This window comes from Sceloporus undulatus, chromosome 3, assembly GCF_019175285.1.
Source record: "Sceloporus undulatus isolate JIND9_A2432 ecotype Alabama chromosome 3, SceUnd_v1.1, whole genome shotgun sequence".
In the NCBI taxonomy this organism is placed as follows: Eukaryota; Metazoa; Chordata; class Lepidosauria; order Squamata; family Phrynosomatidae; genus Sceloporus; species Sceloporus undulatus.
In genome coordinates, this window is record NC_056524.1 from 193,780,420 (window position 1) to 193,793,800 (window position 13,381).

The 13,381-nt window shown below is 38.0% G+C and overlaps 1 protein-coding gene across 1 annotated transcript in view; it reads right to left on the minus strand.

The window, feature by feature from the left end:
* Positions 1-345: 345 nt before the first annotated feature.
* The window catches only part of LOC121925915 (disintegrin and metalloproteinase domain-containing protein 9-like), a 30,265-nt gene continuing 17,229 nt past the window's right edge, over positions 346-13,381 (minus strand). Inside the window, exons 7-17 of the mRNA XM_042458481.1 lie at positions 13,310-13,375; positions 13,156-13,227; positions 11,078-11,250; positions 9,529-9,613; positions 7,418-7,539; positions 6,624-6,795; positions 5,985-6,074; positions 3,905-4,100; positions 3,672-3,777; positions 2,047-2,221; positions 346-459 (exon numbers count right to left, since the gene is read on the minus strand). Coding sequence (XP_042314415.1) covers positions 346-459; positions 2,047-2,221; positions 3,672-3,777; positions 3,905-4,100; positions 5,985-6,074; positions 6,624-6,795; positions 7,418-7,539; positions 9,529-9,613; positions 11,078-11,250; positions 13,156-13,227; positions 13,310-13,375 — 1,371 coding nt within the window. The remainder of the gene's footprint in view (positions 460-2,046; positions 2,222-3,671; positions 3,778-3,904; positions 4,101-5,984; positions 6,075-6,623; positions 6,796-7,417; positions 7,540-9,528; positions 9,614-11,077; positions 11,251-13,155; positions 13,228-13,309; positions 13,376-13,381) is intronic.

Below are 13,381 nucleotides of genomic sequence, written 5' to 3' on the forward strand. Positions count from 1 at the left end.
CCTGTGGATTCTGTTGGGTGCTTGTCTCTTCGTCATTAGGGAGAAACCCACATATTTTTGGAAATAACATTCAAAATATTGGGTGTTAAATTTACTTTTTAAATGTTTCAAACAAAGTACAACGTGTACTTCATTGACACAGAGAGACTGAGAAAGACGGATGCAAGTATATGTAGGCCTGATGTAGAGATAAACTGCTTGTCCTAAAAAGTGGGCTTCCCAAGAAGCAATTTGCAGGAAATAACTATTCCTACTAGATGCTGCTGACTCCTTTGTAGCAATTATGGACATGCAGATCCCATGAAAATTGTTTCAGGTGAACTGTATGTAATCCTTTCTACTATATCACTGGACAAGTTTCATCATTTTCATACTTACTGCTCGGTCATTACATTTTGTCTTTACATCACAGTTGTAACCAAGAAGACTTGCATTCACACATTTGGAGTCAACACAGGCCTGAAAAAAATTGAAATAATAATACAATTAAAAAGTATACCATATCTTTAAAAATTAAACCACACAATGGAGAGACATTGGGTAAATTCAGATGTAACACTAAACCATACTCGAGACAGAGACTGTGTTAGTCTGGAACATTAGAATATGATTTATTTGGTAACTATTCAGAACTTTAAAAAAAAGACAGAGGGAAAAACTGGTTAGTCAAAAACTGGGAACAGATACTTTTAATCTCATTCTCTGCAGTGTGCCACAGGAGGAAAGGGAAGGGAAGAGGCAAGCCACAGTCTGTGCATATAATACAGAACACTAAACCCTTTCATTAGTATAAAAATGGCTACTCCCCCCCCCCCAAAAAAACCCCAACCCTTTATTTTCAGTCAGAAGGCTGAATTCTTGGGGACATTTCAATGGTAAGCAGGATAAAAGGGTGAGATCAAAAATACCAGTGTGTTTTAACTTAGAGCTCTCACTACATGTAACAAAGCATTAGAACAATTTCCACCTTTCAAAATAGGGGGGAAATACCCTGTACAAAAACATGGGAAACCACCAAATAATGCGGAAGGGCCCAGCTCAAGAACTGCATTTTGGGAACACAGGAGGTCTGGATTTAGCCCCTGATGCCTGATATTCCCCAGCATTGCATTAAACCATGTTTTAGGATTATATTCAAACCAGTCTTATACAAATGAATGAAAGTAAAGTGTACAGTTAAAAATCAGGAATGTAAATCATACATGGTTTTCTGTTTGCTCCCGTTTTTCATGTACTGTTTCCCTTGCATCGTGCTGCCAAACTACTAAACAGTTCAAAATCATTCATTTTCATATTTTCAAAGTGTGCACTCCATACCATCTTGTTTGCAAGTATGTTCTGTAACTGCTTCACTAGATGGGGAAACTCTGGTCCTCCTGATGTTCCGAATGTCAATTCCTAAACACTGTAATCAGTAAAGAGCTGTAGGTGTTGTAGCTTCAAACACAGCTGGAGTGCATCTCTGCTGTAGAAATAATGCAATTTGACACCACTTTAAGAATTGTAGCTCCATCCTATGAAATCCTGGGATATGTAGTTTTATAAGGTCTTTCTCTCATTCTGCCAAAGAGTACTGGTGCCTCACAAAATTACAAATCCCAGGATTCTGTAGGATGGAACCATGGCAGTTAAAGTAGTGTCAAACTGCATTATTTCTACAATGCAGATACACCCCTGGAGGGTGATATTCTCCCCAATTCTGATAGAAGGTCTTCATGGGATAAAAATGTGGCTGTTTTCTTCTTTTTTTCCCTTGGAAGAGTTTTTGTGTGTTCATGAGCTGTATGGCTGATAGAAAGTGAACCTTTGTCATTGCTGAACTCTTAATTGTTAAGAGCATGTAGCTTGGGGAGGAGGGGGAATGGGAACACTTAAGGCAAAGTTGGAAACACTGTCATGATGAGATTGCACAGAAGGAATCCACATCCTATTTTTATCTCTGCCATTGTGTAGATATATTATCTATATCGACTTTGTACAGCGCTGTATAAAGTATAATAATAATAATAATAATAATAATAATAATATCAGTAAGAATCTTCTTACCTTTCCTTCTGCACATGCAGTGCCTCTGTGAACCAGAGCTGGATCAGGAACATCTGACCCAAGGTCAAAATCTGTAGTCACACAGGAAATGCCACCCAGATTTTGCATGTATATTTGAGAAGGAAGATTCTGTTGACTGACAGATGTGCAGTGTAGTTTGCCACAGAGACTATTGCTGGTGGGAAAATCAAGTGGATGTAACAAAGAATGTGGGAAACACCAGGGCAAATATAAAAAGAGCTTCTATGTATTTATACAAACATACAAACGTTTGTTCCAGTTTTTAATTATATTGCCATCACTGCCTCCCCTCCTGCCAAATTGCCATGGTAAACATTGGAAAACTATATTTTTTCTTACAAACAAAAGACAACCTACACACACATTTGGTTTGCAAATTGAACTCTTATATTTGGGGTGCAAACAAGGTGTGTTTAAACAAGGTGTGTGGGAAGCAGGCAACTTGTTTTAAAGGAAAAGCAGTCGTGTTTTTTGGGGGAAGGTCTTTGTTCTTTGCCACCATACCACTGTAGCAGCAAATTTATTGATAAAAATGGTGAGGACCCTTCAGGTCTGCAAAAATATATGAGGATACACAATACTGCCCACTTTCATCCTTTGTTGTTGTCTGCCTTCAAGTTATTTCTGACTTATGGCGATCCTAAGACAAGCCTATTACAGAATTTTCTTGGCAGGATTGTTCAGAGATGGTTTTTGCCAGTGGCTCCCTCTGAGGCTGAGAGAATAAAATTTGTCTAAGGTCACCCAGTGGGTTTTTATGTCCAGCAGGGATTCAAATCCAGGTCTTCAGAATCATAGTCCAATATGCAAAACCATTATACCATGCTGGCTCTTGCTTTCACCCTACATAAAGCAAAGCTTTGTTGATTTTTTTACTGTTGAAGCATTCCAGTTAAGATGGATCAGCAGATGAAAGAAGTTATCTATCCATTACCACTTCTTCATCTTGTTCAGGTAAAACATTTTGCTCAAAGAAATCTTATTGTTCACATTATGGTTTATTACAAAAGCATTCTCAACATTTAAAAGATAAATCTGTTGACCTTTTAAAAAAACCCAACAGCACAGTAAACATGATAAACTAAATCTAGCCTTCCTATAGTTTTGCATTTCTACAGTTTTGCATTCTTATCCTACACAGATTCTTTTCAGAAGTGACACTGACTGCACTTTGATAATAATCAGAAGCTTTATAAATTTTGTGGGTATACTTCATCAGTAAGATCCTGATTTACATTAAGTCAGAATTTGCTCTTTTATTCAAATTGGGAAATTCTGATTCAGTTTTTGTATATTATCCAAGACAATAATTGTTTTATTATTCTGGTGTGTTGACTAACATTAAATCAGAGTTTGGACATAATCTGGAATTCCAGCTTAATTGAAGCTAAGAATTAATACAGTATAGAGGAGGAGAAAAGGAATGACAAAGCAGGGAGTAACATTTCACTCAACCACAACATTAACTATGGTTTATTAAAGCACAGACTCATGTTCAAATGTGGCTGTTGAGTTTATTGGGGCTTAAATCCCTAATGAAGTTTGCAGAGACTTGAAGTCTTAATGTGATTACAGAATATAAATACAACTTCCAGGTTACTTACGCTTGGGTGCATTTAACAAAATTTCCTCCAGACATTCCACAGTTGCCAAATCTGTCTCCCTTGCTATTTGCAATTTCAAAACAAACATTTGGTCCTTTTTTTGCTCCTGTTAAAACAATAAATATTTATTTGTAAAAAGAGAATATTTTCCCTCAGTGCCTCAGCACTTTCTGTATAGACATTTCTGCCAACTTCAGTTGTACTACATGTGCCATAAATAACTGAAAACGCACCTTTTCCAAAGAGGGATTCACACTGAGAATCATAATTCTGACAAACTCCACCATAGCAATAATCTTTCATATTGTTACAGGGATAGCCATCCATGATATACACATCTTCTGGGCAGTCATGATACGTTCCATTGCAATATTCAGGGAGATCACAGGTATTCCTTTTTGGCCTGCACTCACTTCCTGCTACTTTGAACTAGAAAACAGGATGTGCATTATTTTTTGACACATAACCACAAAGTGTTGTAGCATTAAAACATGAGATGGCATGGGAGAAAAAGAAAAAGAAATACCCCTGGGATGACCATCTGTAGAATGGAAGAATAATAAAAGTACAAGTGATCACAAGGGCTATCTAGTTCAACCTCCTGCCATGCATGGATACACAACTAAAGCATTCCTGACAGATGTGCATCCAACTTCTGTTTAAAGACCTCCAAAGATGAAGAGTCCAATGCCATCAGAAACAATATGTCAAATACCTATTACAGTTTTTTAAAAAACACAAAACGGTTGTTCCCAATGTTTAGGTGGAATATCTTTTCTTGTAATTTGAATCCATTGGTTCATGTTCTAGTCCCTGGAATACCAGAAAACAAGCCTGCTCCATTTTTTACATGACATCCCTTTAGATATTTAGGAAGATGGAGGATCAGTTCCAATTGCCCAATTATTAGCCATAGTGAGGAACAAATTCCAGGAGGCACTGATGGTACGATGATATAACAATATAAGAGGACTCTAGTAAAATGTCTTATTCTTTCTCTTCCTCTTAAAAGCACAGAAGTGCTCACTAATGTTAAACCTGGTAACACTGACTTTTTCCTCAGTAGTTCTCCCTCTCAGCATGGCTGTTTACCAGCAATCAGAAAAGAAAGCTGTGTATCATGAAATGTTCCACATATGCAATCCATGTATAAGCTCTGGAATTTTCTTTCCAGAGAAGCTAGACAGACATCTTCCCTACAGGCATCTTCTTTACACACAAGAAAATATGTTTTAATTTCAACTATATAACGCAGGGGTAGGCAACCTTTTTGAGCCGGGGGCCGGGTTGCTGTCCCTCAGACAACTGGAGGGCCGAAGCCAAAAAATAAATAATTAAATTTTTTAAAAAGAATTTAAATAAATAAACAAACTGGGACAAATATAGGACAACATTTTCAAATGGTGGACACTTTTTTTAAAAAAGTGGAGGACACGCAAAAAAATGTGCTGATTTTTTAAAAAATGTTAATATAAATGCATGTTTCTGAGGCGTCTATAGACAATTGCCCCCCTTGCCCCTGCGCGCGAGAGGCAAAAGGCCCCAGCGGCAATGGGCGGCAGGACCAGGCTGGGGCCGGTCCCAAGGTCTTGCCAGCCCGCATCCGGCCCGCAGGCCGTAGGTTGCCTACCCCTGATATAACGCCTGTCTCCCCTAAACAATGTCCTGGATCTTGCTATTTGCTGTGCTGATGTGTGTGTTGTCTAATGATTTTTGTTTTAATCTGGTTTTAAAATTTTAGATTGTTTAATCTTGTTTTAATTTTTCTATCTTTTGTGTCCTTTAACAATATATTTTTTTAACTTGTTGTAAACCACTTTGAGTCCCACACTGGAAAAAGGTGAGACAAAAAGAAGAGGAGCAAGAGGAAGTAGAAAAGGAAAGACTAAAAGCTCTCTAGGCTATTTCTGTTTTCAAAGGCAGAAATGGGAAGAAGACTAAAGGAATGAAAGTAGGACACTATCTTATATCACAGTTATGTTGTAAAACACTTGTGCACAACTGCACTTGTGCTTCTCTTCTGTATGTTCCTTAAAACAGCTCTTAGGTACTATATCTGGGGTTGTCCACTTGGACCAAATGTGTTGTTATTTATTGCTGTCCTTAATGCTGCTGTTTAATGTGCTGGAGGATTGTGATCAAATCCAGACCCAGCATTTAAGCAAAAAAAGTTTTTGTATTATGTCTGCACTCTATGTACACTTAATCCTAGGAGCAAGTAATGCTGAATATAACAGGCTTTATTTCCGGGTAAGCATTCTGGGTAAGCATTGTGGGGAAAGGATAATGCACAGAAAGGATAAAGGAACTCACCTGACACTTTTCACAGCACAATCCCTCCGCACACTCTGATCCAGCTTTCAGTTTGCAAGTGGCTGCATCACAGCAAGGGTTGGAACACTCCTGTTAGGAGAATCACAGTTGTGCATTCCATGCCAAATTGTCAAAAACAACTTACAACAGTTAAATTCAACCTAAGAGAAACACTCTAGACAACTGGGCTATGAGTACTGTATACTCTTTTCAGAGCTTGGAATATTTTTTAAGGCTAGAATTGCCAGAATTTTCCAACCAGTATTGCCACTGGCCATGGTTCTTCAAGTGTCTTGGGAGTTTTAGTCCTGCCACAATAGGCTTTTCCAAGCCTGAATACTTTGTAATGTACTTCTATTTTTAAAGCATACATAAATGGAGAAATATATACAAATATACAGAAAGGTGTTCCAGTAAATTATGATCTTCATCTCTCCCAATAAAATGACTGCAGATGCTACTTTTGTTATACCTGGATTACCACTTGCTTGCCTCTCAATAATATCCCATACCTAATATCAAACACCTACTCACTTTCCCCATCACACTTATTTCTTTAATTGTTACTACTATAGGCTAATGAAGGCACAAGAAGAAATTATGAAATTAACACATAATGATATTTTAAAAATTACCTACTTTTGGAGTGCCACAGTCACATTCTTCATTTCTGTCCACAACGTTATTGCCACAGACAGGTTCTGTGAAAATATCATTTGGTCTGGGAGCATTTCTAAGACAAGTCCCTCCACCATTCAAGATAAGCTGCTCAAAATCATTGGCACTGCAGCTGCTGAAGTTCTTGGATCCACTAGGAAACACAAGATGACTCTAGTTTAGTATAGAGCTTGAAAATATTATTTCCCCCTAAATTCCCTAAATCCCTTAGCAAGCATCAATATCTATTTACCTCACCTGTGAAAAATCCATGGTGCCTTTTGTGTGTGTACAAAATACTCATGTATCTTGACTCTAGAACAGGGGTATACAACATGTAGTCCATGGGCTGAATTGAGACCCTTATCCAATTTTGAGGAGCCCCAGTCTCCAAATATGCCATGATGGCACATGTATCCCCCTCAAAAAACAACAACGAACCCCAGTAAAACAGGTGTTTGGTAAGCACACACCTGGTTTTCAAGCTGAACTGTGCACTCAGAAACATGATGCAAAAGATCCCTAGTCATTTGGAGTGACAAATATTTTAGTAAAGCAAATGTCTATTGGGCAATCTGAATCAGCACTAATTTTGGAAATGGGATCCATTCCTATGATCTACTCTGTAAGTGCTATAGCATTCTACCACTGCAAAACTGTAATGCCTGGTTGCAAAGGTCTGGGAGCTTGAGGACCAATAGAAAGGATTGGCATATTCTCTTGATTAAAAATAAAACTATCAGATTTTTTAAGAGAAAAGAATTAAGAGCTCTTACTTGTCTGAACTGTACATAATGTAGACACCTGGACATCTTTTATCATCATGATTCATTCCCAGATTATGTCCCAGCTCATGTGCAACAATTGTAGCATGACTTAGTGCTGTGCTATGCTGAAACTGGCAAATAGATTAGCATGTTTTTTTTATTAATATGAGTTACATTTATAGACAAAGTGTAGCATTCTAAATTATAAAGGAGAGCCAGAAGTTTAAGAATTACCATATAACCACAGAAAAGATAGTTGGAAGCCTTTTGTTGTTGTTATTGTTGCAGTATCAACTGTATTGTCTTTTATGTCAATTCTTTTTTCCATTTTGTTTTAATATAGTTTAATGTGTACATTTTATTTGATGTATTTAATTTTTAGTAGATGTAGAATTTTAATAAAAATAATTTAAAAAGAGAGATTAGCATGTTTTAACAATGTTGTAAACTGATAAAACTTTTGCAGCAACCAGAGATTTCTTCTCACAACAAAGTTTGCGTTATTTGCATAGGCCAATAATAACACATGAATGGACACTATTCATATTTTAACTATGATGCACAATTGTACCACTACTATATATCAGCAACTAAAATAAGAACAGATAATGCATGTTTTCCAAGATAACAACACAAGCAAAAAGCAGCAGACAACTGCCTTACAGTGATTGCACATATCACTAAAGTCCAGGTTTCACAATCTTACATCATATCATAAATAACCCTGAACAACATACCATACTGAGCATCTTGAGAATCTTAGGTTCCATGTTAATTTTTGGAGAAAAAATATAGATTGCAACTCTGCCTTGGAGTAAATCCCATTGATCCTAATGTGCCTTGCTTTTGAGTAGATACTGCAAATCATTGTCAGGCATTGCCTTTTAGGAAAGTGAAGATGATGATTACCTATTGCTGCTCAAAGCCAAGCAACAGCTGACTCTGACCATGCCTGACTCTGAATGGTGGTACCAACAGCAACCAATACTACAGGACAGGGATTCTGACATCCATAGGAGTGACAGGGAGGGTGATGGGCCCTTCCAAGACAGAAGTTCTGTCTGTACCTTTCCTAGCTGTACAGTATTTGTTAGGGGAATCCAAACAAGAGTCCAACAATATTCGAACACTGAATCTGACTTTTAGTGTAGTCTCTGGATTACTTTCATGCAAAATTTGGATTCCTTCCACCTTTGCAGAGTACAATAGATACTTAAACAGAAATTAATTAATCTGCTTACTGTTGCCTTTTTAAACTAATGAAATTGGTAATTTAATTTTGATGATAATTTATTAGTTGCATTTGTATCTTATCTTTCCTCCAGTGAGCTCAAAGAGGCACATGGGACTTTTCTCCCCTCCATTTATATCTTCACAACCCTATGAAGTAGGTCTGGCTGAAAATAAGTGACTACCCAGGGTTACCAATGAGTGTCATGGCTCAGTAAGAACTCTCATTTGGGTCTTCTATCAATACCTAACCATTACACCACACTAGCCTGTATGGCTGCATCTGTGATCAAGGCAAATGTTACCTACTTTCCATGAAAGTCATCCATGGAAGTTCTTGTCACAATTACCAACCAAGGAAATTATCATGCAGCCAAAATAAGCGTCCTATCCCCAACAGGATAAGGTCACCTTACAAGTTTCTATCGGGTGTTATTATACACCAAAATGCTGCTGATGTTGTCGGGCGACTACAATCCATCCACCAGCCATGCTTAGCCCACCGATTTTGAAGTACGGAAAGCTTGCAGTCATCTGGCGGCATTGGCAGCATATTCGTGTGCAATAACACCCAATAGCAACCCGTAAGGCGATCTTATCCACTCCGGGATAGGATGCTTATTTTGGCTGTGTGATAATCTCCCAAGCCAACACTATACAGTGCAAAAATAGATGTTTCTTTGCTAAGACACCTTAAGCAAAATCAGTTATATTTCTAGAGCTAGAATATGTATGCATAAATGTGTTATAGGCTGCTCCACTATTAAGGAAATTGCAAGACAAATTTCCATGATCCTACTGATCTGGATAAAGCTAGAACACAAGCAAGTACTTTCTCCTTAACAGATCTGTGTGTTAAAAAGAGAAAGAATGCAATGTACAGTACTTACAGTGCTGAATGACCCTCCAAGAGCTGGACTGCAGACTGTCCCAACAAAAGCCATTCCAACTGTGCTATCAAATGGTCCTCTGCCTCTGCAATAGAAGAAGGAAATGTATATAGTTTGGAAACGAAAAATGTGTTCATGTTGGGAACTGCTCTGCAGTGTGCACTCTATGACAGTATATGACATCTAATATGTGGGTTTTGGCAAAATATAACAGGAGTATATCTCTTAGTACTTTAAATGTCTTACCTCCACCCTATGGATTCCTGGAGTTTGTAGTTTGGTGAGGTGGTTAGAATTCTCTGTTAGGGAACTCTAGTGTTCAGTAAAGTAGATCTGAGTGACATAAAGTCAGCTTCAACTTATGGCGGCCCTATGAATAATAGACTTCCAAGAGCCACAGTTATCAAGAGTCCTGCTCAGGTCTTGCATACTCAGAGCTGTGGCTTTATTAAATCATCTGTCTCTAGAGTGGTCAACCCCATCTCCTACTGCATCATCATCTTTTCCAGTAAGTCATGTCTTCTCATAACTTGTCTAAATATGATAGTCTCTGTTCTGCCATTTTGACTTCTGGGGAGACATTAGGCTTAATTTGTTCTCAGACCCATTTATTTGTGTTTTTTGGTGGTCCATGGTATATGTAGAACTCTCCCTCAACACCATATATAAAATGTGTTGACCTTCCTCCCATCAGCTTTCTTCATCAATTCTGACTTTGGTATTTAATATTACATATATTTAGACTATAGGAATTTATCTAGTTCTTTCATAGCTCCCTTTCTTTGTTGCAGTCTTCTTTTAAACTTCATTTGAATTTCAAGTACTTTACCAAAATACAAATTCTAGGATTACATAGGATGGTGCCATAGCAGTCAAAGTGGAATCAGACAGCTATAACTGCATTGTGTGGGTACAGTTTGCATCCTCACTGTTGCATAAAAGACCCTGGAAAATGTTTGCTCTAATAAATTCATCTTCTGCTGAAATACCTAAGATACAGAAAGTTTGTGTTTGGATTTTAGTGGGTAAAGGGGGCTGTGAGGCCCTTCTCCTAATCCAATAACACAATTCCCAGCCAATCACCTTTGCATTTAGCCTTATCCCTCTCTGCCTTGGTTTAATCCATGAATCAAAATCACTCTTTAAATGTCTTTCAGTCCTCACAATGTTTCCCTTCCCCTAAAAACAAAACAAAACAAAACAAAAACCCTCTAACCCACCCACCAATGAACCCTTCCCTTCCTTGGTTTAATCTATGAATAACGTATTTCCATAAATATCTTTCCGTCCACATGATATTTTATCCCTGGAGCTCCCTAAACTACCCATAATCTCCTCTGGGGAAAAAAAAAATCCTCTCAAAACTTTTTGAGCATAAAATATTAAATTCTGATATGGAACATCTCTACAGTTGACAGTACAAGATAACATTTGATCAGATGTGCCTAGCTTGCATTATTCTCCCAGCAACCGATTTTGTAAAGTTTCATTTTAAAAGTCAAGCTTTCATGTGTCCACATCTATATCACATGTAGATGAAAATCCTTACATAAGGAGGTGGCTGACATCATTTCTTGGTCTCTTTGGAAGAACATTCTGTCTCCAATCGACGAATCTCCTCAGTACATCTCCATCTGGTCCAGTAGTCACATCTATTGGGTTTCCATTTGTCCATATTTCCACCCCTATTAGGACAACTTGTATGTTTAAGGGACTGAACATCTGCAAGTAGACAGTAATTTAGACATGAGTGAATTCCCTTTGAATTCATTCTACCTCTGCTACCAAATATTGGCTCATCATATCATGGGGAAGGGCTGGTCAGACCATGAGAAACCGTAAGGTTTCTCCAACCAGCAGATTTTACTGGAGATGTGAATGGACAGCAACCTGTTAGTTATAGTACTTACTTAGCTATTATTGTGTGGCCACTTTCAAGGACAGCAAAATTATGGGACTTTCTCTGGTGGAATTTGCTGCTACATGTGTCAACATTGCTTGGCTGGCTTTGAGTACTGTGCACATTAATGTACTGGGAGGGGGCATTGCTTCCACGTGTGGCCAGTGTTGTGCTGAAAGCTGGCAGGACCACCTCTATTTAATGCGGTGTCAGTGGATATGCCTTCATTGCATTGAAGACCACATATTTCTATTTTTTATGTGACAGGTACCCCTCAATATGCATACTTGTGCATTACCTGGAGGCCTAGTATATAATAATCCCTACTAACATCTATATAATACACATCCAGAGTTTTAAGAGTTTTACACAAAATTATCATTTTCATTTGTACATGTATTGGGAAGCTGTCCTCTTTGAAAGCAAATCAAAACTCATTGGATTTCAATGTAATGAATAAAAATGAACATTTGAAGCAGCCCTCAAATATCTGGGCTACCAAATTTGTCAAATCTGATTCTTAGAACTGCCCAAAGCTGCAGAAGAATATTTTGCAGAGCAGTGCATATATATCTATATATCTATATATATGCACAACTGCAGACACTGGATTGGAAAGAACACCCTACACATTCAAAGTATTATTGCTGTTGTTGTTATTGTTCATTTACATCCTGCTTTTTCTCCTTTAAAACAAAGACAAGAGCTAACAATCAAAAAGGTTTTTTTATTGTTATTATTAAAAACCTCTGAGGAGTATTAAAAGCCTCTGCAACCAGTTCCTAAAAGCCTGCTGGAATAAAAAAGCTTTCCCTTGCTACCCAAAGGATAATGGTCAGGGAGTCATCACAGCTTCCCAAGGGATGGAGTTCCAAAATCTGTGAGCAACCACCAAGAAATTCCTTTCCGTTGTTCCCACCAAATGTTCCTGATAGCATGGTTCCTAACACAAAGAAAAGGGTGCCCCCAAAGTGCTTAGAGTGCAAGGAGGCTCATACAGGTAGATATGGGTCTATGTAAAAAAGCAAAATATATGCAACGGCGCAGCATTAGCAACTGACACTGCAGCAATGACTACAGTGGTGCCTCCACATTCACTGGAGATAGGGGCGAAGCACCCCTGTGAATGTGGAAAAACCGCAAATAAAAAAACCACCATTTTTGCCTCCTTTCTAGGAATCTCCAGGTCCTCCAGTGTAACTCTATGGTCAACTTCTGCCAGGACTACCAAATGCATTTAGACCAAGGATAAGAATTATGTAGTTCTGCAGATGCTGCAGGACTGCCACTCCCAGAATTCTTTACCATTGCATACACTGGCTGGGACTGATGGGGGTTGCAGTCCAACAGCATTTGGAGGGCTGAATTAATGATATTTTCCGGCGAGCCTTCCCGAATTGACTTCCAATTTTTCCACTTACCTAAATGTTCCCATTGGATTGAATGATTTTATTGGGCATCGGTTGGGAATTGTTTTATTGTTTTATAGGGTGGGAGGGAGTTTGGGAACTTGAAATGTAATATGTCTTTTAACTATTGCTTCCGTGTTGTTGTTTTTTACTTGATTTTATTGATTTTATTGTCTTTGATATCTTGTTACCCACCTCGATCCAATACAGGGAGAGGCGGGATATAAATTATTTTTATTATTATTATTGCGACCTCTGATTTAGGATATTATTCTACTGTATTCTTCTTACTTTTTCTACAGTTGGTATCGCACTTACCCCATCCACGTAATTTGTCAGTTCAACCACTTCTTTTTGTACAGCTCCAGCATCAGATTTTTCCATCAAATACTGAAATGATTCAAAATACAAAATGTTCTAGGAGAGGAAATTCAAATATGGCAGCAAAATGTATTGGGTTAAGAAAAATTACCTTGTTATTATCAACAACAATATACAGTTCCACATATCTTTTTTCTGGTAGCACAGCTCTTCTTCTCTGTAA